We start from the raw sequence: 23,958 nt of genomic DNA, 5'->3' as shown, positions 1-23,958 counted from the left end.
AAATAATAATAATAATAATAACAACAACAACAACAACCCAAAAAAAAATCCAAGGCATTTTAAGTGTTTTATTCTTGGTGTTGGTTCCATATATTGTATTGCCATTGTTGTATTTAGCTTTAATAAGCTGTTTTTTTTAATTGTAAGCTGTTTTTTCTATTGCAAGTCATCTGGATTTTTTTAATGTTTTGGACACAACACAGTTCTTTGAAATATACAGACTAGTTAATCCTAGATGTAGAAAATACTGTTTAATTCACTTTTGGCTACGATTTGGCACTTTTGGCTACGATGTGGCAACTGTAGAATGCACATAGTCAGGATGCAAAATGCAACATAGTCAGGATTCAAACTAGCAATGATATTGCACCCTACTGCCCTCAACTTACCTTATAGAAGCCAGCGATGGTACTGTACTTATCATTCCACACTCTGCCATCTCTATCGCATGCTTTATTTCAAGTTTCTTGTACAGGGAAACTATACTTGATTTAGGCTCACTTTCCCTAATCAGAAGCCTTCGCAAGTATTTCTTGTCAAACTTTATAAACCTGTGAGGATCAGAAGCAATGCTGCAGATTAAATTCTAAAATGCTGCAGTGTCTTCTAAACACTGTTACAAGGTCAACTTTCAGTTTTTGATATGGATAGCCTGCGCAGGGAATGGCAGCCAAAATTCTGCTCACAGGCAGGACTAGGAGCAGCCTGAGCTATAACCAAAAGACAGGTGGAAGACATACTCTGAAATGCTTCCTATGTGACACACACAGTCAGCACCCCTGAGTGATGCCTACTGTTATAGTTTCCAGCTTAATCCTTTTGCTTCCTCTGCTCCTTTTTGGAACTGCCTGGCAAATTGGAAAATTCCCAGCTTAGAAGTAACCGAAGGAGATGGTCCCAGTTACTGTTAATTTTCACCTTCTGTTTTTTAGCCCAGGAAGGGACAAGACCAGGCTTCCTCAACGTCAGCCCTCCAGATGTTTTGAGACTACAATTCCCAGCATCCCTGACTACTGGTCCTGCTAGCTAGGGATCATGGGAGTTGTAGGCCAAAAACATCTGGAGAACCGAGGTTGAGGAAGCCTGGACAACCTCTTAATCCAGGTGTAGCACGGATCCTGTCTTCAATGAGAAAGGAAAGGGGGGTTGTTAGTCTTTGTTAGTCTCTCTCTTTCTTACGCCTCTAGCGATTTTTCCTGGTGTGGAAGGGCCTCCATGCTATTTCCTTTCCATCAAACTCCAGCTTCACAGAAGTAAAAGATAGGTATCACATACTCTGTTTCCTGGCAAGTCCCTCAGCTGTCAGACTTTTCATTCCCTTCCATGTCTCCTTTATAAGCCACCTTTTCTCAGGTATTAAGTCAACCCCTCGCCCTTTCACATTCCTAGGCAGCTAACCGCTTGCTCTCGTCCTCTCTCTTCCCCCTGCCTCTATCGTCCAACCCACAAGCTTCTTCTAGCCTCAGCTACCCTACACACAGAGAGACATTCTCTGACCAATTTTCCCGCATCCTAACTTTCCCATGTACCTGTATGGATGCTGATTGAATGGGCAGCTTGAATCATTAGGGGTTAAGGCTAGTGATACTGTGCTGTTTATGAAAGTTTGAGTCCTGCTTAACACCTTTTTAAGAAATATGCTAATTCTATGTTATTCCAATAACAGGTAATGATACTGAGTGGTATTCTTTGACTCCATGAAACACTCAGACACACTCGGGCCACAAAGTCAAAAGATCCAAAAAAGGAGTGTCAGGTATACATGGAAGAACTGCAGGTTTGGACACAAACTATGCACTTCATAACAACACATTTGAACTAGAATGGTCCAATAGCTAAACCAAAGTCCCAGCAGATTACCTCATGAATATTAACAAACACTTGCCTTTTGAATGTAGGGTTTTTGAAATAAAGTCAGGTTTTTAATTCATGTAGTTTGATGAGTACAAATGCTTAAACTAATTATATATCAGTATTCAGGTTTGCTAAAATCATCTCATCCACAAAGCCACACAAAATAATGCTTTATAAAAATCATTGGTAGATTTCTGAATGTAATTATTGAACTGAGGAATCAAGCTGGGCTTCTCACTTTCCCCCCACTCCACTAATGTTTCAGTACACTACTTACTTATCTCTCCAAAAGTTGTGACTCCAGTGTCCACACACATCTTCAATTCCAGCTTTCACGTGATCAAAGAACTAAAATGTGGAAACAGACTCATCACTTGCTTTTGTATGTGCCACAGACTTAAGCCACATGCAATCACTGAGGAAAATTTCAACCAATATAAATATTGTTTATCTAAGCTACTCTTGAAGTCATTCCACAATTGTAACCTAATGACCCAGTTACAAGAACACAATAGCTGAGAGAAAATGGTATTTCTTTCTTCTCTCTAAATTTATATTTACACCATACATTAAAAGTATATGGCTTACCCCAAAGAATTCTGGGAACTGCAGTCTGTTAAGAGTGCTGAGACATATAAGCTACAGTTCCCAGGAGTCTTTGGGGAAAGACATGTACTTTAAATGTATGGTGTGCATGCAACCATATCACCCTACTTAACCCTTGGCCACTATCGCACAGGGGAGAGGGGACCGCTGTGGTCTAAACCACTGAGCCTCTTGGGCTTGCTGATCGGAAGGTTGGCAGTTCGAATCCAAGCAACGGGGTGAGCTCCTGTTGCTCTGTCCCAGCTCCTGCCAACCTAGCAGTTCGAAAGCATGCCAATGCAAGTAGATAAATAGGTACTGCTGTGGCAGGAAGGTAAATGGTGTTTCTGTGTGCTCTGGTTTCCATCATGGTGTTCCATTGTGCCCGAAGCAGTTTAGTCATGCTGGCCACATGACCTGGAAAGCTGTCTGTGGACAAACACCGGCTCCCTCGGCCTGAAAGCTAGAGGAGCACCGAAACCCCAGAGTCGCCTTTGACTGTACTTAACCGTTCAGGGGTCCTTTACCTTTTACCTTTACTATCACACACTGCACCTAACCAGTTTCAAAGGGTGGCATGTGCATGTCTCATCTATGTATCAGAAGCCATACTTCTCTTCTCCAGCATCCTGGTATACCAGTAGCTCAGTTCCAGGGGAAAGAGGGAAGCGAAGTAAGCAGCTTGCCCTGAACCACATGTGCACAGCTGTGTCTATAAAGAGTAGAACACACCCCTGCTGTCATTATGTGCAGAATTTAACTGAGCTTCAATACTTACTTAGGAGTTAACAACCAGTGAGCTCAGCTGAAACGTACTTCCAAGCAAACATGAAGGACTGAGCTATAAAGGTTAAACTGAATTAAATTGTTGTGTCAAACTAGTGTGTTTTAAAGTCACTATCTTAAGATTGCCAGTAGGGGGGAAAATGTGATACGAGACACTAGGCCAGAACTGCAGGCTGAAAAGGTGCTCATGAACTCAAAGACACACTGGTATGTGACACATGCAGTACCAAAATGAATTAATTTATGTAACAAAAGCACATGTTATAAATGGCACATTATTTCCCACCAAAGAAGAAACATTCAGCACATGTTGTACACCCAAAACTCCAACATACCCGACAATAAATTTCCTCGCTAACAGCTGGTTGCTTCTTATTTGCTCTTTTAACATCCAGAAATTCCACCAGTGGACGAATTGTTATTCCCTGTTTTCAGGAAACACAAAAACAAGCATGAAAATCACATCAGCCCTAAAATTTCCTTTCCACTGTGTCACTCTCATATTCTGTTCAGCGTGTAGCTTGGTAAATGAATGTTCAGAAGCAGTAGAACAGTTGCATGTTGCCTCAGATAACAGCACAATAAAGTCCCCCAAAATGTACCTGGTTTTCTTTCTTTTTCTTATTTTCGAAACCAGACAGCACAGACTGTAAAGATCTACTGCTGATGTCTGAATCTAGATGCCCAAGAAATATAGGTGGTAGGTGATTGTGGAAAACTGTCCTTGGCCCTAGAGATCTGTTGTCTTTCACAAAAAACCATGCTGGACTAGGTGGAGAACCAGTCTGACCTGGAGCTGCATATATGTACAGTTCCCCAAGAATCCTGGGAACTGTATTTTGTTAAGAGCGCTGAGAATTATAGCTCTATGAGGAGTAAACAAATGTGGCCAGGATTCTGATGGGAGGTACTTGAAATGTGTGGTGTATACACAGCTCTGGAATAAGCTAGCTTCCTAGATTTCTATCTGTGGTATTAACAGGGCAAAAAGCAAAGTATGTTCTCTGTGAACCACTACATTTCCGGATAAAATGAGGTTGGTAGTCAACAAGCTGTAAAATGCATTGGGTCAAATTTATAAATGACTAGAGGCTGCCACCCCGGCTCGTTCCGATTCCTCCACACATGGCCAAACCCTTCTCCCTTTACACCTCACCCACCTCATCGCAGCTCAGCCAAACCTCCCCTCCCCCTCCTCTCAGGTCACCCCACCTTTTGTGAATGAAGCACCTCCCTTCTCCATTACACGTTGCTGCAGCCATGTTTAACAGAGGGAGACAGCCAATTTACAAAGCGGTTTGTCAAAAAGCTCTGTGAAGCTCTCCCCTCCATGAAACAGTTCACCTGAGTCACCTGCCAACCACACTGCGGCTTCACCTGACAGACTGCCACCACACTGGAGCTGGTGTGGCCTCCTACCGGCGGCCACGTGAACTGCAGCATAACGACAGCCTTGCATTTTTATGTATATAGGAAGATATTACTGGCAAGTCACGAATTGCAATCTTTGTTTTTAAAACTGATTTCGCTATTTGCCTGTAAAGCTGTAGACAAGATGTGTTAACTAGTTCAGAATATGATTTACTAAGTTGTGTATAAGTCCTTCTGTGAGATATCCATAGCTGTCAACTTTTCCCTTTTCTTGCGAGGAATCCTATTTGGAATAAGGGAATTACCCTTCAAAAAAGGGAAAAGTTGACAGCTATGGAGATATCTCTTCCAAATTACAGAATATTCATTACAGAGGTAAAATATGATCATACAAGACATTAGGAGGACAAGAGGAAGAAATTACTCTTGGGAGTAAATTCACTTATTCCAGTAGAAGTTTCAGATGGCATTGGTACTGGTCTACTTGCAGGCTGTCAGTGCCAATACTATATTAGTCCCATGGCCAAAATACCGGTAAGTAGTAGGAACATTGACTGGGCTCTTTGCAGGTTTTAGTGCAAATAACTATTTAATCCCATCCCAAAAGAGGGATATTCTTACCTGAATGAAGACTGTGAAGAATATCACCACAATAACAGCGGTAATGAAAAGCTTCTTTCTAGGGAAGTCGGCAGAAGGAAGCAAGAAAACAAGAGAGAAACATATGGCTCCTCGGAGGCCTCCATAGGCAATAATAAACTGGTCCTTAAATGTTATAGGAATTGTCCGGAATACATTAATAATTTGAGTCAATGCAAAAACTCCTAAGGAAAATATAGAAAGACAAACATGGTTCCGAACCTTAAATTTAAGACAAATATAATAATGTTTCCAAAATAAATGTAGGAATGTTCCCTTCCATTTTATGTCATATGACAAAGAGGTGCAGAAGTTTTATTTACATGTGACACTTTCCCAAGGGCTTCTGTTGCACAAGCAACCTGAGTGTCCCTGCACTTCTCTTCCCACTTCCTGCACAGCGTTTTCTCTCTCTCTCTCTCTGTCTCTCTCTCTGTCTGTCTCTCTCTCTCACACACACACACACACACACACACAGAGAGAGAGAGAGAGAGAGAGAGAGAGTTTTCTCACTGTAGTTGGTGGGGGTTGAACCAAGGACACTTTCTTAATGGAAGTATCATGATAACCGAAATCAAGAGGAAGAATTTTAAATAGCTCCCCTACATAGCTGTCAAGTGTCCCTTATTTGAAGGGACAGTCCCTTATTCCAGCGCCATGTCCCGCTGCTGTCCCTTATTGATGGATGTCCCTTAAATGTCCCTTAAATGATGTCCCTTAAATTTCAAAGGAAGCAGCTCTTCTCCCTCCCTCCCTGCCAGCCAGGGAGGAGGGAGGCTCCAACTGTGTCGCTTGGCTGTGTTGCTCACACAATAAGAAGTCTAAGAACGACTGGGGGGTGGAGCTTGCATGCCTTGTGTGTGGCTAGTTAATGCAAGCTGAGGGGGTTTTTGAATGCTGGACGCCATTTTGTTGCATGTGCTGCTGCAAACTTTGCAGTGCAAAGCCAGGCCGGGGAGCCATCTTAAGTTGAGGCTGCATAGGCCTTGTGGTGCATGTGATTCAGATTCTATTCAGTTGAACCTCTGGTTACAAAGTTGGTTGGACAGTGTTCTCGAAGCTACCAGCATGAGTTTGACCAAACTGCAGGAGGACAGGAAGACTGGAGTGCCTGGAACAGGTGAGGCTGCAGGTCCCTTATTTTGGCTGCTGGTCCCTTATTTTCAAGGCTGCTGGTCCCTTATTTTCAAATCTGTAAGTTGACAGCTATGCTCCCCTACCAGGGACAGTCCAAAACATTTCACTGCCTGAAATGAACAGCAACATTCCCACCAATGGAGGTGGATTTACGGGAGTCCAGCTGATTCGGTCAAATCAAACCTTCAGGGGCGCTGCAACTATAATGCAGAATGGAAGTGGAGAAGTGGAAGGAGGCCCTGAATTTTGGTGTTGCGGACGGGCTGCCATTGAAATGTGAGACACCACACCACTCCCAAGCACAGAACCCAACCAAATTGACATTATTATTATTATTATTATTATTAATAATAATAATAATAGTACCCAGCCCATCTGGCTGGGTTTCCTCAGCCACTCTGGGCGGCTCCCAACAGAATATTAAAATACAATAATCTATTAAACATTAAAAGCTTCCCTAAACATAGCTTATAGACTGGCGGACTGATTTACTTTAGCACTTGAAATAACATTGAAGGATTGTCTGGAGAGATCCACAGTCTTCCGTGTCCAGAACATGTCTTTCTTTCAAGCAGTTTTTGCTTTTTCTCTTGATGGCAGCTTTCTTTTCATTCTTTTTTTCTGTCAAGCACACTGCTCCATATAAGATAAGCATGTTTCAGGTGTAAAGTATGTTGAAGTGCAATCTATACCGTTTTAAGTGTCTCTTACCTAGTGCACGCCAAATCAAACAAAACAGGAGTGTAAAGCAAACAAAGGCCCAGTTCCACTCATGGTTTTTTCCAACTGTGGACACGCCCATGAAAATAAAGATCAGGGTCTCGCTGACACTGCTCAGCATCTTCATGAAGTACTTTATTGTGGTGTAGGACTTTTGAGAAACATTTGCCTCCACGTATTTACTCATGGTCATAGCACAAGCTGTAATCCTGCAGAAGAAAGCAACTTTTAATTCAGCTTCCAAAATACTTACATTAAAGCTTACACAGCCCAATGCAAAAAGCATAGCCTGTTATTCCAGGAAGGTTTTAAGGCGGTTCCTCAGATTAGCAAAATTCTGCTTAAGTTTCCATTTCAGCAATCTAGCTGCTATTGAAGCATTAAATACATGGAGAGGTTCAAAAAGCGATTGACTGAAAGGTGGAACCAACTTTAGCTAGAACAGGAAGGAAGAGCTCCAAGAATTTAGGCTGTAATCCTATACACACACTGGAGTACATCCAATTGAACTCATTGGGGCTTCCTTCCAACCAGACATTTGATAGGATCATGCTGTCGGTTGATTGTGTGGGTTAGTAAATACAAGGGAACTGCGTGGACTTCAATGGGACTGAGAGATCTGTGTGCGTCACGGGACATTGTTTCACTGTTCCTGAACAGCAAGTCTCTTGCATAACTTCATATTACCAACTGATGTTTAAATGCAAGGAAGTTTAAAAACCTGCTTGCAAAGCAGTGCCAGGGAGTCATGGTAAATTAAGATGCACACATTGTTTCGTTCCTAACCTTTTTTTAAAAGGGAAGGCTCCGTTTCAATTTACTTGCAGAAAACGAAGTGATCATTCTTTGAGGAAACGCTTGTTTCCTTTGCTGTTCTGTAAGGACATTACATGCTGCCACAGTGCACCATGGGCACCAGCTGACTGCTATAATTAAGTGTCTCCTTTTTAGTTACTCAGCGTTGTGGGATTCAGCGTGTCATGATTTCACTTTTCACAAGATGCCATTTCATGACAGAGGATGAACTTCAAACAGATATCTTATGTGGGTGGACCTAGGGCTATGCTTCCTGTTTTAATTTTGAACTCTAAGGTATTTTCCATGATGTTGAACAGCCGCACCTATCAAGTGTCTTCCATTGCCAACTAAGGCTAGATTCACACATGAATCAGCCATTTCAAACACCATGTAGAAGCAAACCTATATGGTTACATTTATACGTCGCAATTTTTGGGTGTATACTTAAATCAGCCAGGTAACTTAAAAAACATAAAGGGTGAGATACAAAGAATGCTTTGAGGGAGCGGAAGGCACATCTGCTGGGGACAGGTGGAAAACAGGAAGTTTATATGGTTTTCAATTATTTCTGTTTCAGCTACAGTTGCATGCACCATAAACCTGCAGAGGACACATGAGTCTGCAAGCTCTATTGTGCGGCCTGGCCATGGGCCTATGGTCCACAACTACTCTGGTTCCCAACTAAAGTGTGAAGTGCTCAACAGACATCACTGTGACTGCAGGTCAAGTAAACTGCATGGAGGTTGCTCCACTGGGGGAAGACAGTGATGTGAAGCGAGTCACCAAGCAGTTCTTGGAGAATTCATCACATCACCACCCATTAACACAACCTCTGCTTGATTGTTGAGTTTGCAGTTTGCAATGGAATGTTGAAGATCAGCCACATAGCCAATGTATGGTATCTGACCGTTGTAATGCTAGCTAGTCAAAGTATAACTATGAACTGCAGCTATAATGGCTAGAATATATCATTATTACTCAAGATTTGCACCAGACTCAGAGCATTTAATAATATCATATGTCTAAGAAGATGCCACTGCTCTCCTAATTTTTATTTTATTTCTGTGCCCAGTTATCAAACAAAGAGTCAGGCATATTTTATTCTATTGATTTCTGTTGGGTAAAGCACACTTAAGGCAATCATATTCACTTATCTAAAACCATCTTTACAGCAGGAAAGGAAAAGAAAAAAGTTTGATGATAATACAAACTGCATTTCATCATGGTTATACCAGTAATGCAAGTCACCTTGCACAAACAAGGCAGTTTCTGTCTGGTGACTGGAAAAATCTAGATCACTGGATGCAGTCATCAAGTTTCGTTGACCTGCTACTAAACTTTGCAAAAGTTTCAATGTGCTTCTAAATTTCACTTCACTAGGGTCACTTTACTAGGGATCTAAATGAAAAATAAATTAAATGGGAAATTTTAGCATGAGTAAATTGGGGGGGGGGGTTCTACTTGTTCCATGCAAGATTTTAAAAAGTGAGTACATACAAAATGTTGTATTCAAAAGCAAAAAAGGTTCCTGCGCTGACCAATTCGCATTGCTTTATCAGTAAAAGCAAGGCAGTAGACGTTCAGGTACTGATCTGGATAAAAAGCTGCTCAAAACCCAGCTTTGAATTTTAACTCTGGTATGCACCTACCCCTCCAGTTGCCATCTTGACTGATGACAAGATGTTAGTCAACTGACAGTGAAATTCTATGCATGTCTATGCAGAACAAAACTCTCTCATTGTCTTGCTCCCATTGAGTCAGCATAGGACTGTGGTCTTATAAGAGCAGAGGTTAATGTTTCTAATATATACACAGTATTCTTAGCGCAGTCTATTTTCATGGATACTTACGCCATAATGCTTGAGAGATGAAACATTTCAGCTGTTATGTATGCCAGGTAACTGTACAAGAAGACAAACAGTGGTTCAATCACTCTGATTTTATGGGTGTAACGTGTCGTAAAAGCTGCTACAAAGCCCATAACAATTCCAATCAAAACTCCGCCAATTCCAACTACAAAGAAATTAGCAATTCCAGCAAATATGCTAACAGCCGCAATTGTACGCATCTTGCAGAAAGACTTGAAGAGGTTGTACAGGACCTATGAAAGGGAGAGAAAAAGTTAACTTCTTTTAGAATCCTCGCTGTAGCTTTAATTGGAAAATTTAAATTATGTAATATTGCTACTATGTAATTTTAGACAATAGTACAGTTTGATGTAACTGAAGACCATGATACTATCCCAGTGAAAATGATCTGTCACTCATCCCATTAGTTAGACAAGCAATTGCCCTGAAATAATGCAAAGTATGTTTGCGTTATTTCTAGCCATATACAAGGTTATTACATCAGAGGTAGATGTAATTGATCTAGACTATCTTCATCTAGTCAGCACAGTGCAGCACAGTAGCTGCTTTAAAATGTGGCTGACTTGATGCTGCTTCATATAGGAAAAATGTGCAAACATCAGATTCTTATTCCATTCATCTTTTTATACTGCCGGCCCAACCTAGTTTCTGAACTAGGACAAACTGTGGTTAGCGTTAACTGTAGTTTTTCCCAACAGGATAATTAGCCATGGTTGAAGTTGGCTTGTTCAGACAAACCATAGTTAAAACTACCCACAATTTGTCCTCATTCAGACATGAGGAACCACATGCAGTCAACTGAAAACAGAAGCTATCACTTCTGATCTCTCATGACCACACCAGAGGATAGAGGAACGCGTGAGCCCAGGGATCATGCTACATGTAGGGTAAGCTATGACTCATTGCATGGAACAATGTCCATGTTGCTGCTTTAAAAAAATGCAGTAATCACAGTACTGTGAACTGAGACACAGAAAAAGCAGAAAGTCTGGAAAGGATGCAACAGCAGGATGCATTCACCTGAACAGATTTAATTTGATAAGACGCTTGCATAATTAAAAGACTGGCCACCACATTTAAGCCCCAGAACAGCATTTCTTTTAAAATATATTAACGTGCAATGTAAATCTACAATATAGAAGATAGAAATGGAACTCTCAGCTGTGCATTCCCATCTCACATTAAAGCAGCAAGCTCACTTCCTTGTTCAATTCCCCAGGCGTTCCTTGATGCTATCAAATGATATCCATTAAACCTAGGCATCAGTCCAGTTTATACTCAGCAGAACTAAGCAGCAAGGCTTTTCCTGGACAGTACCACTTTCGTTCGCAGAAGGTAGACCTTGCATGTTTGAATACACATACTTTAAAGGCAATTTTATCAAGCTTGTACTTTCCAAAAGAATATGAGGACCAAAACGAAGATATCCTCAAAATTCACAGTTATCTAAATTTAGTTTAGCAGTAGTTCTCTATCCAGTGTTTACAGAAATGCATGTATTAGGGTGAAATGTGTAAAAAATGAATATATTAGTGAAAATAACACAAACATGCATCATAATGAGAGAGGTGATCCCACCTGAAAAAGGATACAACAGAAAACATGGAGAAAGGGGCACCCAAAATGATCAAGGGGATGGAGGAATTGCCTAAAGCATGGGTGGCGCATCGCATTGTGCTGCCTGAGGTGAAACAGGAATGTACCACTGTGACCCATGCTGCCATGCCGCCACCACAGCTTCCCTTGCTTGGGTTGCATGGTAGCACCTGTGGAGCAGTGGCAATGATGGCAGCTTCTGGCAGAGGCAGTGGGATGCCTAAGGAAGCGCCACCTCTTGGCCTTCTGCTATCTGAGGCCGCTGCCTCGCCCTGTCTCATGTGTGAGCCGGCCCTGGCCTGAAACAAGAGGGGGAAAGAAAACTGAGCATGGAGGATGACAGGCTGATAAGATTATGTCTGATTAATTTATGGAATTCATAACCATGAATTTATATGCATTCAAAAAGAGTTCAGATCAAATTAATCACTGATAGGCTTGTCAGCAGCTATTGGTCATGATACTTGGATGGAATCTTCCAAATCCATAAGGAGCATGTTTCCAAACAGCAAGCGCTGACAGGCAAACATCAGGGAAGGGCAACTGCCTGGTTACTGTAGGAAACAGAAGGCTGGATTAGATGAATTTATGGTCTTATCTTGCACAGCTCGTTTTATGCTCTTATGTCCCTAGAATAATACTAGCACATTTTATAAATATTCCGTAAATCTCCAGAGCTTGGCTAGTGAAATATGCTTTTCATATTATTAGATCAGATACATTATATGGGCGAGAAGGGAATCAAGTTTTTTAGTCCTTTTCATTTATTTTAATTTTTTACTTTGAAGAAAGTACAGTCAAGAAGGACTTACATCAGCATGTTGTGAATTATGCTACATTGGTTTGAAACGCAGTAAGGCATCACAGGGTGTTGATTTTAGGGGATGCCTGGACCGAACAGGTTTTATTGATCATCTCCAATACAGAACATTGCCATGGCCATAGCAATTTCGCTCAGCAACATGAAGAAGGTCAGGTAATTTCATGTTAAACATAGAAAAAAGGATCGGCTTGGAAGGAATTTGTTGCTGGAGTGGGTAAATAGGTGGAATTACCTCAGGATGTCTTCCCCTGGGCCTTGACTGAAGCCTGGGCACCCAGGAAGGCCTCAGAGCGCAGGCCACTGGTTAGAATCATAGAATTGTAAGGGACCACGAGGGTCATCTAGTCCAACTCCCTGCAATGCAGGTTAGATAATTTGTAGAATGAAAGACACCCCTCGACCATCTCAAATTTAAGACAATTGCATCAAACAAAAAACTGTACCTCACCACTGAGAACTTTGCCAAAGTTTTCTCTTCCCTTTGATTATTCTCAGATGCAATTTCTTATCTCACTTATTGGTAGAGAACGGTCTGGAAAATGTATGAGAAATTTCCAGCACAGCACTGCTTCAGACTGTTGAATCCAGCTGATTTCTGGGGCCTTCAAAATCTTGGAAGACCAACGGTAAGCACTTTAAAGGCAAAGCTACTCAGATTCACTCTGAAGTAGACTTCACTATCGGGGCAGTTCTAGGGCAGCGTCCAGTGCACTGTCTAGTTAAATTTATTTAGGGGCGGTTTCCCTTACTGTGGTGGCAGGATGTGGACAAGATGCATCACAGCGTTCAGTCTGCCACATGTGCTCTCAGTACAGTGGTGCGCCGCAAGACGAATGCCTCGCAAGACGAAAAACTCGCTAGACGAAAGGGTTTTCCGTTTTTTGAGTCGTTCCGCAAGACGAATTTCCCTATGGGCTTGCTTCGCAAGACGAAACGTCTTGCGAGTTCTTGCGAGTTTGTTTCCTTTTTCTTAAAGCCGCTAAGCCGTTAATAGCCGCTAAGCCGCTAATAGCCGTGCTTCGCAAGACGAAAAAACCGCAAGACGAAGAGACTCGCGGAATGGTTTAATTTCGTCTTGCGAGGCGCCACTGTAGTTGTGTATCTTGGGTTGTAAGAGCTAGCTAGAAGAGACTGACCAAACAGCGCCTCGGAGGGCTAAGGTGGCCGGTGAGGGGACTTGCTAGGGACTGGCTTTTCTTTTCTTTTAGTTTAGTTTAGTTTAGTTTATAACAAGACTTCCACCCCAGGCCTCAGACAAGCTCTGCATGAGCCTGCCCTAAGGTATACGACAACTACCACCCATTCACACACTTCCCCTTCTTATGTGTGCCTGCTCAGGTGTGTAAATCCATGCATTGTGTGGTGAGCATGCGCTTATATAGGTGCGAGTCATTACACTACCCATAAAGTGGCAATTAAAACAATTATAGCAGGAAGCGATCAGTGCAGCAATACTTTTCCAAAAGGAACCTGAGGTAAGTAAGTACAAAGTCTAGCAATGTTCCTGGTGTGATTATTCATTCATATGGAAATGGATAGCTTGGGGAATTGGTAGATGGATGAAGTCTATGATCTTTTGAAAACCAATCCAGTTAATAATTAAACATTGCTCCCATGTAATGGCTGCAAAGTGTGCTGCATAAAATAAACTGGCAATCTCAGTCCACCTACAAGCAGGTAGGTCCTGTATATTCACAACGAGGTAGTGCTAACCAAAACATCTGTTTGTAAAAGCCATTCGATCAGCAGACCTACTTGCCCTATTACTCATTCAGTGCTAAAGACCTCTTCTGGCCCTTTTCACGAAGACACTTCTGCTTCCTGATTAAAACGACCCAAAATGTTACAAAGTGCACAAATTGCTTAAAAGATCCAGTACTAAATCCATTAGCATGTATCGCAGGCATTTTTCTGCTCTAATTATTTTTTCCTAAAACACAATAAAGCCCCAGCTTCTTCACTTTCACTCTGTTATATAGCTGAAAGAAATGTGGGAAGTGGGGACAGTTCAAAACAATGAAGAAGAAGACGAAGAGGAGGAGGAGGAGGAGGAGGAGGAGGAATTTGGATTTGATACCCCGCCTTTCACTCCCCTTCAGGAGTCTCAAAGCGGCTAACATTCTCCTTTCCCTTCCTCCCCCACAACAAACACTCTGTGAGGTGAGTGGGGCTGAGAGACTTCAAAGAAGTGTGACTGGCCCAAGGTCACCCAGCAGCTGCATGTGGAGGAGCGGAGACTCGAACCCGGTTCCCCAGATTATGAGACTACTGCTCTTAACCACTACACAGCACTGGCTCTCAGTGTGGAGAACACTTAAGCAAAGAACACTTAAGCAAAGTGACTTACCACCGTTACAGCATCATTCAACAGCGACTCCCCAAAAACTAGGATGTACAGCTGCTCGTTGACATGAATGTTTTCAAAAACGGCCAGCACTGCCACGGGATCCACGGCTGAAATCAAGCTGCCGAAAAGCAGGCTCTGCAGCAGAGTGATATCACTCAGGCCGAATACTTCAATCTGGCAAATGGCAAAGAGTGAAATGCCGATGCCAAATGCGTTCCAAAGAGTCCCTACAACCGCGTACCATAAAATGGTGCCGAAGTTCTCAAAGAAGAGGCGTGTTGGCATAAAGTAGCCGGCATCGAGGACAATTGGGGGCAGAAGGTACAAGAAAAAGGCGTCACTGTTCATCACCGTTATGGACTTTTCTTGTACTCCAAACATAATTCCACCTAGAATTAATCCAACCAGAATAAGGAGGCAGCTCTCTGGCACTACGTGGGGCAGCTTGTGGTACAGGTGGAAACCTTCAGAATGAAAGCACAGAGGGAAGGTTGGGAGAGAGAGAGAGAGATGGTTAACTTGTGCACAAAATGAAAGCCAGTGCCATGCTGCCCTTAAATTATCTACTTATGCATCTATTGGTATAAATTTACACCTCAGTGAAGGGATGCTGAAGGCACCTAACAACATACAGCTGAGAGAGAAAGCATCATACCAGAAACCAAGAGCAAAAATCCAGATAATATGGTATGTATCTGGGGCATGGGTGTAGTCAGGGTTTTTGTTGGGGAAAGGAGTAGGACTTTTCTTAGGAGGGCCAGAAGCAACATGATTGGTCGGTTAGTTAAGTACAGTGGTACCTTGGGTTACATACGCTTCAGGTTACAGACTCCGCTAACCCAGAAACAGTACCTTGGGTTAAGAACTTTGCTTCAGGATGAGAACAGAAATCGTGCTCCGGTGGCACAGTGGCAGCAGGAGGCCCCATTAGCTAAAGTGGTAAGAACAGTTTCAGGTTAAGAACGGACCTCTGGAATGAATTAAGTACTTAACCTGAGGTACCACTGTATTTCTATTGTTTTACTTGATGGGGGGGCAGCCGCTCCCGTTGCTACGCCCATGCAGTCGGGTGATGTTCACCAACAAAATTTAAGTGCCAATCAAAACCATGACTGTCAATTTTTTTAAAAAAATGGTCCTGTATCTGAAGGACACAAAGAAAGGGAACAGTCTGATCTTCCACAACAGTGAGTTCTGCAGACCCTCTGCCAGATCCCCACCACCAACCAATCCTCAGACACACAGCAGGGCCTCTCCAGCTACTGTCGGTGGACAGGATAATGTTGAAGGAAATGGTCCTTCAGATATCCCTGTCCCAAGCAACCGTAAGGGCTGTAAATCTTAACCATACTTATCTCACAGTGAGGTCCACTGACATCAGTAGGACTTATTTCTGACTAGACATGATGAAGATTGCACTGAATTTATCTACTTAAGAAAGCTTTATCCCAATCTTGACAACTCCTGTCCTCTGGGCAAGGTAAAAATCATAGAAAAGCAATAAAATACATGTTACAAGAGGAACAGATAAAACCGATATGAATCAAGTTAATATTTCATAAAACCAGCAAATACTGCGGCCTTTAAATGTAGTGACCAGCTTGGTATTTGTCCAGAAACTTATGGTAGTCTTGTTTTAATACAAATGTTCTGAGGAACTAGGAGATGCAGGCTTTAATATTTTGCAAAATACAACATTTTAAGTCTTGGCTAAGGTACAATATAGTAGGGGACTATCTGTACCACAGCTATGAATATGGCCTTAGTTCAGTGTCAGATTCAGAAGAGGATAGTCAGCTAATATTCCGGTACCACCAACTGAGATACTGGACTAAGATCCTAATACTGAACCAGAGGCCAGTAGTGGACTGGTCCAGAGCCTGCAAAACTCTCACCTTCCATCCCACCACAATTCACCTGAACAGTCATAACTCCCATCCTGTGCTCCCTGTCCAACAGCATGTTGAGTGTGCCACGTTGAAGGCTACATAGAGAAGGAGAAGCCTTCTTAAGGCCATCTTAAGGCCAGAAGGTTTCCTCTATAGGGATCCATGCACTTTAGGCAAAAGGATGAGAGTTTAGGAGGGGTAAACTGGATGCAAGGACTCAAAAGGGCCCACTCGTTGCTTTTTATTGCTTGTGTCCTAACAAAGCAAGAAGTTGGTTCACAGGCAGTCATTGGTTCTTAGACTCTGAAGGACCTTGGTCAAATTTTCTACAACATACCGTAGTCCTATCCATGTCTGCATCTAGGTAAAACTCACTGTGTCAAATGGGGCTTGCTCCCAAGTTAATGTGCTCTAGATTGCAGTCTTAGTGCACTTAGTCCTAACAGCACTTTACGAGGGTGCTGGCCCCATTGAACCCAATGGGATTTAGTCCTGAGCAAACATGCTTAGGAGTATGTTGCCCAAAGGTGAATCCCATTGCAGTATTTCTTGTATGGCTCATTTTCTTTTTCCATGTCGAAACGGTTCCCCCCAGGCGCTAAAGGTCACGTTTCACATTTGACCCATACCTCTCCTTTTCTATATATAACCCATATAATTACACAGCTTGATGAACTGAAAACACAGCTACCCAATGGAAAAAGAAAATAAACCGCTCCCAAATAGCTTTATGGTTCTTGTTCACGGAAGGAGAATCAGACGTTGGTAGTTCACCACTGAATTCAACTAGAAGTCATAAGTTGCTATGTTCTGAAGTGCATCCTACGATGACACTTAAGTGCCCTTGACTTTTGGCAAGCTCCAAAATTTCACAGCAGCCTTTCCTAGATGACTAGGAATAAAAGTTAAAAACGTAGCTTTCCTTGTACATTAGTGTCTTGTGAGCTGCTTTTTACGACTCTTCTGCACTTTTATAGTTTACAATGATAAGTGAATGCAGTACTTATAAAAATTCTTTGGAAGAGCAACTGAAATTGATCAGGTGCATGTATCAGGAAATTTTCCGTGTCTGAGGTTTTATATTTTTTTATGTGCTGTAAGCTGCCCAGAGTGGCTGGGGAAACCCAGCCAGATGGGCAGGATATAAAGAATGAAATTATTATTATTATTATTATTATTATTATTATTATTATTATTATTATTGGAATCTACATAGCGCTGCTCAAACTTTAATTCCACATACAGTATAATTACTTTTTAACCATAATCTCTTATATTTTTAAGCTATGTATGTTTTATCTGGGACATGGGTGGCGCTGTGGTCTAAACCACTGAGCCTAGGGCTTGCTGATCGGAAGGTCAGCAGTTCGAATCCCCACGATGGGGTGAGTTCCTGTTGCTCGGTCCCAGCTCCTACCAACCTAGCAGTTCAAAAGCATGCAGTGCAAGTAGATAAATAGTGGGAAGGTAAATGGCGTTTTCATGCGCTGCTCTGATTTCACCAGAAGCAGATTAGTCATGCTGACCACATGACCTAGAAAAACTGTCTGCGGACAAACATCAGCTCCCTCGCCTGTAAAGCGAGATGAGCGCCGCAACCCCAGAGTCGTTTGTGACTGGACTTAACTGTCAGGGGTCCTTTACCTTCATATTTTATCTGCATTTCTTTCATTTTCCATGAGCCTCCTTGAGTCCTGGTTCTAAGTGAAATAAATAAACAAGCAAGCCAGCGTTTGAGAGTCATCCCACTCATTCTGCTGAGTGAGGTTCTGGATCTCTGCCCCCAAAATCTTATCCTGGTGAGACCACTGTCACCATCAGTTCAATGAGATTATTCCTAAGTAAGTGCAACACCCTTAGTACTTTAAAACAGTTGTGGGATGCATTCAAAAGTATGCACTTTTAAATCTCATTTAAATTTCATTGGGAGAATTAAACACATTCTGATATTGGACAGTGTGCACAACTAAGAGAATAATGCCGACATGGGATTACACTGGAACTGGACTACTAAAGGGGCTATATCAAAACTGTTGAAATGCTGAAAGGATTTCTACTGATTATGAAATATGCAATATTGCACATACATTCACTGCAAGATGGCGTGCCCTTCCCTCTGCCATATGTGAAGAATCACATATTATATCACAAAGATGGAAAGATTCATCAGTACCAACAATAGATGAATGGTTGTTGAAATTAAGAATAGCAAAACTGACATGTTTACTAAAGATTGGAAACCTCTCGTAGACTTTTTGTGTGAAAAAGAAATAACAACATTTGGGTTTGAAGGCTGAAGATAATGTTTGTTTATAGAAAGTGGTTTTGTTAGGTGTTATAGTAGAGTGGAGGAAGTGATTATTGTTTATATACAGCGTGCAGATGATGAATCAGAAGTTCTTAAATCTCTGAACTTTATCTTTTCTATTTCCTCTTGAAAGCTCTTTCCTATTTCTTCTTTCTCATCTCTCCATCTCTCTCTCTCTTTTTCTTTTCATTGTGTTTTTATCCTACTTAGGTTAATGTTGGACAAAAAAAGATATTTGAGATTAAGTTTTGTATTTCTCTTTATAAACTCTAATAAAATTTATTTTAAAACAAAATATTTTTTACCTCCCCCTCCCTCCACCTTTCTCTTTCTTTCTCTCATTTTGTTTGAAGAAACACAAACAGAACCTGCCAGCAAAAATGCATAAAGGCTTCAGGTTACACACACCATCAAGTTATTATGCAGGAATCCTCCCAAGAGATGTTTATCTCTACGCTAGACCTTTGTCAGGTCAGGAAAGCAAAGCAATGCCTGTTACTTCACTGCTTCTTCAGTGACAGGCATCCACCCTGATTCCCTTATGCATAATAACTGCAGCGCAAAAACATCTTCACCACGGGAAGAAGCAGTGGAGGAGGCAGCAAAGTTGAGCCCGCTCAGGATCTCCTTGTCCTGCTTCTTGTGGCAATTTGTGAAGAAAAAGAGCAGCAGCGATCTGACTTCCCAAACGTAGACTCTCCTTCCTTGGAGGCATATACGGTAGTTCTGTTTTACAATTTAAAGTACTCATTTTTACAATCCTTAAGATATCAATGAGTTCCCTTCTTCTCTTTCCGTGGTTCATTTTACATATCACAAATCCCTGCCTATTTTACAAAAACTATTACAAAATTCAGTATTCCATTATTACATCCGTCAAAACTTGTTGAATTTATCTTAATGCTGCCAGCATTTTCAGCCCATATATTCAATAAACGTTTTCCGATCTAAACATTATGTTCTTCTCCTTCTCTTATTCTATATGTTAAGCCTGCAAGCTGTGCATATTCTGCCAACTTAAGTTGCCATTCTTCTTTGGTTGGGACCTCACTAGTTTTCCATATTTTGGCTAACAAAACACCGGATGCCACAGTAGTGGCATACATAAATAACCTTTTTTGACACCTGGGAATTTCAATCTGAATTCAGATTCCTTGGAGGTTTTTAAGCAGAGGCTGGGGTAGCCACCAGCTTTAGCTGAACTTCCTGCATTGATTGGGGGTTGGACTAGATGACCCCTGGGTCCCTTTCCAACTCTGATTCTGTCTCCCCACAGAAGAGGGCTTAGGCTGGGAAAAGGGGGCTACTTGGAGATCGACCGCAAGCTGGATGCCTGTTCCCCTCTTGAATAAAGCAAGCAAAACTCGAAATCGACCTGGTGGGTTTCTCCCGCCCCTTACCGATCTTGGCCAAAGAAGCCAGCAGGATCCACAGGGTGATCTCGAAGGGCACCCTCACGTGCAGGTAATCCAAGGTGAAGACGTGCAGCCTGGTCTCCTCGAAGGGGGTCCCGCTGGGCGGCGCAGGGGTCTCCGCCCCGGGCGTGGGGCTGACGCCCAGCATCGCCGCCGGCTCGGGCGCTCCGCTTTCCGACAGGGCGAAGGAGACGTCGCCGGGCAAAAGCAGTAGAAGCCAAGCCAGCAGCGCCAGCCAGGGGCCCGGCCGGCGGGGGCCCCGAGAAGCGCCCATCTCGTGGAGCTGCCGCCGCCGCTTTCCCTCCCTCAGGCGCGGCTAGGAAAGGGAGCGGAGGAGCGCGCGGCTGCCCTTTCGCCTCAGCTGCGCCATGGTCGGCGGCGCTGTGTGGCGTCGGGGGGTCCTGCGCTCGCCGCCTGCAGGGGGAGACAGGCGTCACGCGGCCGGGAGGCGGGCAGCTCGCGCGCACCTGCTGCTTGCTGGCCCCGCCCCTTTCTCGAGGGTCCGCCTCGCCCAACCCAGGCGCTTTTCAGTGCCCGGCAGGGCGCGCGCGAGGCTGGTTGCTCCGGCGCTAGGAGGAGAAGGAGCGCCGGGCAGGGTCCGAGGCCGGTGGTGGCTCCCAGCTTTGCCTCAGAGTGTTCCGCGCTCTTTCCCCTCCCTCAGCCGGGACAGGTGGTGCCGCCTCGGGTTCACCGAAGGTCACCCACACGAGGCACAGGAGGGGCTGCAAATAGACACGCGCCCGCCCAGCCGGTCGGAAACACACCGGCGGCGGCTGCTGCTGCTGCTGCTTCCCGGCGCGCGCCAAAACTCTGAGGCGAAGGGAGGGGGCGGGGGGAATGGAGCGCCCGGCACGTCACCCCCTCCCTCAGTTGCCGTTTCTTGGGGAAGGGGGAGGCAGGCAAACTACCTGAGGTGCGAGGAGCAGGCACGACAGCGAAGAAAGCCCGCGCAGACTCCACATCTCGATAACTGGAGATTTCCTGGAGCTAAGCTTACCTGGAAGCTGGCGCCTATTCGGCTGGGACAGTCCCTCTGGTGCGTTTGGCTGCGACAACCAATTCCTCAGCTTTGCCCATTAAATGCTGGCAGCTTTGTGCCAGTAAAAGCATGCAGATCTGTGACATTGAAAGAGAAACCCCTTGCTTACTTGATGCAAAAGGACCCCTGGACAGTTAAGTCCAGTCAAAGGCGAATATGCAGTGCGGCGCTCGTCTCGCTTTAGGCCGAGGGAGCCGGCGTTTGTGCACAGACAGCTTTCCGGGTCATGTGGCCAGCATGCGCTTCTGGCACAACGGAAAACCATGACAGAAACCAGAGCGCATGGAAACACCGTTTACCTTCCCACCACAGCGGTACCTATTTATCTACTTGCACTGGCATGCTTTCTTTTCTCCTTTTTTCCAATTTTTTTTATTAATTTTCCAATTTTATAACAAGCATAAGCAACATAAAAGAAAAAAAAATTACAATATAACAAACAAACAAACATACAAACATTTATCCCACCTGTTATAATCATACTTTTATAACCCTTATTAAATGACTTCCTCAAATCACTCAAGCTGTGTTTCCATGTAGCTCATTGTAGCAGTTTTCCAATACTAATTTCCAATAAAATTAACTTAATTAACATCTTTCTTTCTTTGCACTGGCATGCTTTCAAACTGCTAGGTTGGCAGGAGCTGGGACAGAGCAACTGCCTTCTGATCAGCAAGCCCAAGAGGCTCAGTGCCACTCACATCCTACCAGTCAACGGTCTGATGCAGCAGCAAAAAAAGCTAATGCTATTCTAGGCTGCATCAAGAGAAGTTTAGTGTCCAGATCAAGGGAAGTCATAGTACCACTCCATTCTGCCTTGGTCAGACCCCACCTGGAGTACTGTGTCCAATTCTGGGCACCACAATTTAAGAAGGATGTTGACAAGCTAGAACATGTGCAGAGGAAGGGCAACCAAGATGATCAAGGGTCTGGAAACCAAACCTTATGAGAAACAGTTGAAGGAGCTGGGTATGTTTAGCTTGGAAAAGTGGAGACTGAGAAGAGAGATTATAACCATCTTCAAATATCTCAAGGGCCGTCACATGGAAGCTTGTTTTCTCCTGCTCCACAGGATAGGACCCGAACTAGTGGCTTCAAGTTACAAGAAATGAGATTCTGACTGAACATTTGGAAGAACTTTCTGACAGCAAGAGCTGTTCAACAGTGGAACGGACTCCCTCAGGAGATTGCGAGCTCTGCTTCTGTGGAGGTTTTTAAGCAGAGGTTGGATGGCATAAATGTTTTAGCTGACATTCCTGCATTGCAGGGGGTTGGACGAGATGACGCTTGGGGTCCCTTCCAACTCTATGATTCTATGAAGTGATTGACAGCCCACCAAAGCTTGTGCCACCATAAGTGTTAACAACCATGGCTATCCTTGCTGCAACAGAATAAGGCGGCTAGCCCCTCTGTAGGCTGTGGAGAAGCTGCATTTTGCCAGATGTTGTTGGACTCTAGTTCCCATCAGCCCATCAGGGAGCGTGGTCAGTGGTCAGGGATGATGGGAGTTGTAGTCCAGCAACAGCTAGAAGGTCAGATGTTCATAGGAATGTAGGAAGATACCGTGTAGAGCCAGAACATCGTCCATCCAACCCAGAATGGTCAGCAATGGCTGCCCAGGATGTCAGACAGGGACTCTTTCCCAGCCCTATGCTTTGAGATGGTGGAAATTGAACATGGGGTGCTTTGCATTGAAGATCATGGGCTTTATGAGTGAGCTATGGATCTCTCACTCAGCAGCATGCATGCACACACATATCTCAAGCTTAATATTTCAAAAGTCCTTGGAAAGGACATGTCACTGACTCCCTTGAGAGCTTTGCACTTGTTTGCACTTACAATCATATTAGTGTTGATGTCTTGGATGTTGCCAACCCCGGGGTCCTGTGAATAAATAGAATTCTGCTTCCAATAATATCCATGACTAGGTGCCCATAGTTTTGTGTCAGTTCAGAAATAGATACTAGGAAGCCAAGCTTCTCATAGCCTGGATAATTCAGGTTGGATTACTCTGATTAATTAGAAGCACTGGAATTGTCCTGTGGAATCAGGTCTTTTTCTATCACGGCACTCAATTATTCAGGTCTTTTTATTTATTTTGATCTTTTAGAAAAACTGATATGGAGTTGCCACTTATGGAAGAATATTGGGCTACCCATTAAGCTTTGTACACAGACAGGCTATCATGTTGTTTCTGTGGCCAATTAACTCTTTGTGGCAAATAATATAATAAGAGCTGCTGAATGGGCTGTGAGACAAATCAGGAAACCCCAGGTTTTAACAGTCAATTTGCAAGGTGATATTAAGGCAAGCTCTTATTCTAACACCCAGCTCCACATCTTTAAAATGGGTCCTGCCCTTCAGAGTTGTTCTAAGAATTGTAACAAGATAATGTCTGGTTTGAACACTCAAAAGTAGGAAGCAACAAATTCCAATTAAAAACCAACTCATAATTAATGATTAAATGACCGTGTGGAACAGCACGACATTAATAAAGGCACATAAATAAATAAAAAAGCTCTCCCTCTCCATTTGAAACAGTCACTTGCCTCACCCTCAGTACTTGTTCTCATGACAATTGTCTCATGACCATCAGCCCACACCCTTGTGAAGACAAGCCTCCTAGGCATGTAGATTCTATGTGGATTTGAGGACTGTAGCAACATTCCACTGAATGAATAGAAAACCTCACGCCCAAGAAGTGCGGGTGTGTTTGAAGTTCTGGCTATTGCCACAATGTATTTTCTTAGCCACAGAAATAACTAGGAATTCATCATCCTTTC

General features: G+C 43.3%; 1 protein-coding gene across 1 annotated transcript in view; it reads right to left on the bottom strand.

Annotated features, from left to right (window-relative positions):
• SLC9A2 (solute carrier family 9 member A2) overlaps window positions 1–20,727 on the bottom strand; it is a 29,419-nt gene extending 8,692 nt beyond the window's left edge. The window contains exons 1-8 of the mRNA XM_028727948.2: window positions 20,122–20,727; window positions 14,525–14,988; window positions 9,741–9,991; window positions 7,084–7,301; window positions 5,218–5,420; window positions 3,561–3,650; window positions 2,132–2,202; window positions 390–551 (exon numbers count right to left, since the gene is read on the bottom strand). Coding sequence (XP_028583781.2) covers window positions 390–551; window positions 2,132–2,202; window positions 3,561–3,650; window positions 5,218–5,420; window positions 7,084–7,301; window positions 9,741–9,991; window positions 14,525–14,988; window positions 20,122–20,410 — 1,748 coding nt within the window. The 5' untranslated portion in view covers window positions 20,411–20,727. The remainder of the gene's footprint in view (window positions 1–389; window positions 552–2,131; window positions 2,203–3,560; window positions 3,651–5,217; window positions 5,421–7,083; window positions 7,302–9,740; window positions 9,992–14,524; window positions 14,989–20,121) is intronic.
• Window positions 20,728–23,958: the final 3,231 nt, after the last annotated feature.

The sequence above is a fragment of the Podarcis muralis genome, chromosome 4 (assembly GCF_964188315.1).
Source record: "Podarcis muralis chromosome 4, rPodMur119.hap1.1, whole genome shotgun sequence".
NCBI classification, from domain to species: Eukaryota; Metazoa; Chordata; class Lepidosauria; order Squamata; family Lacertidae; genus Podarcis; species Podarcis muralis.
The sequence above is the reverse complement of the archived record's forward strand: the minus strand, read 5'-3'. Positions and strand labels throughout refer to the sequence as shown.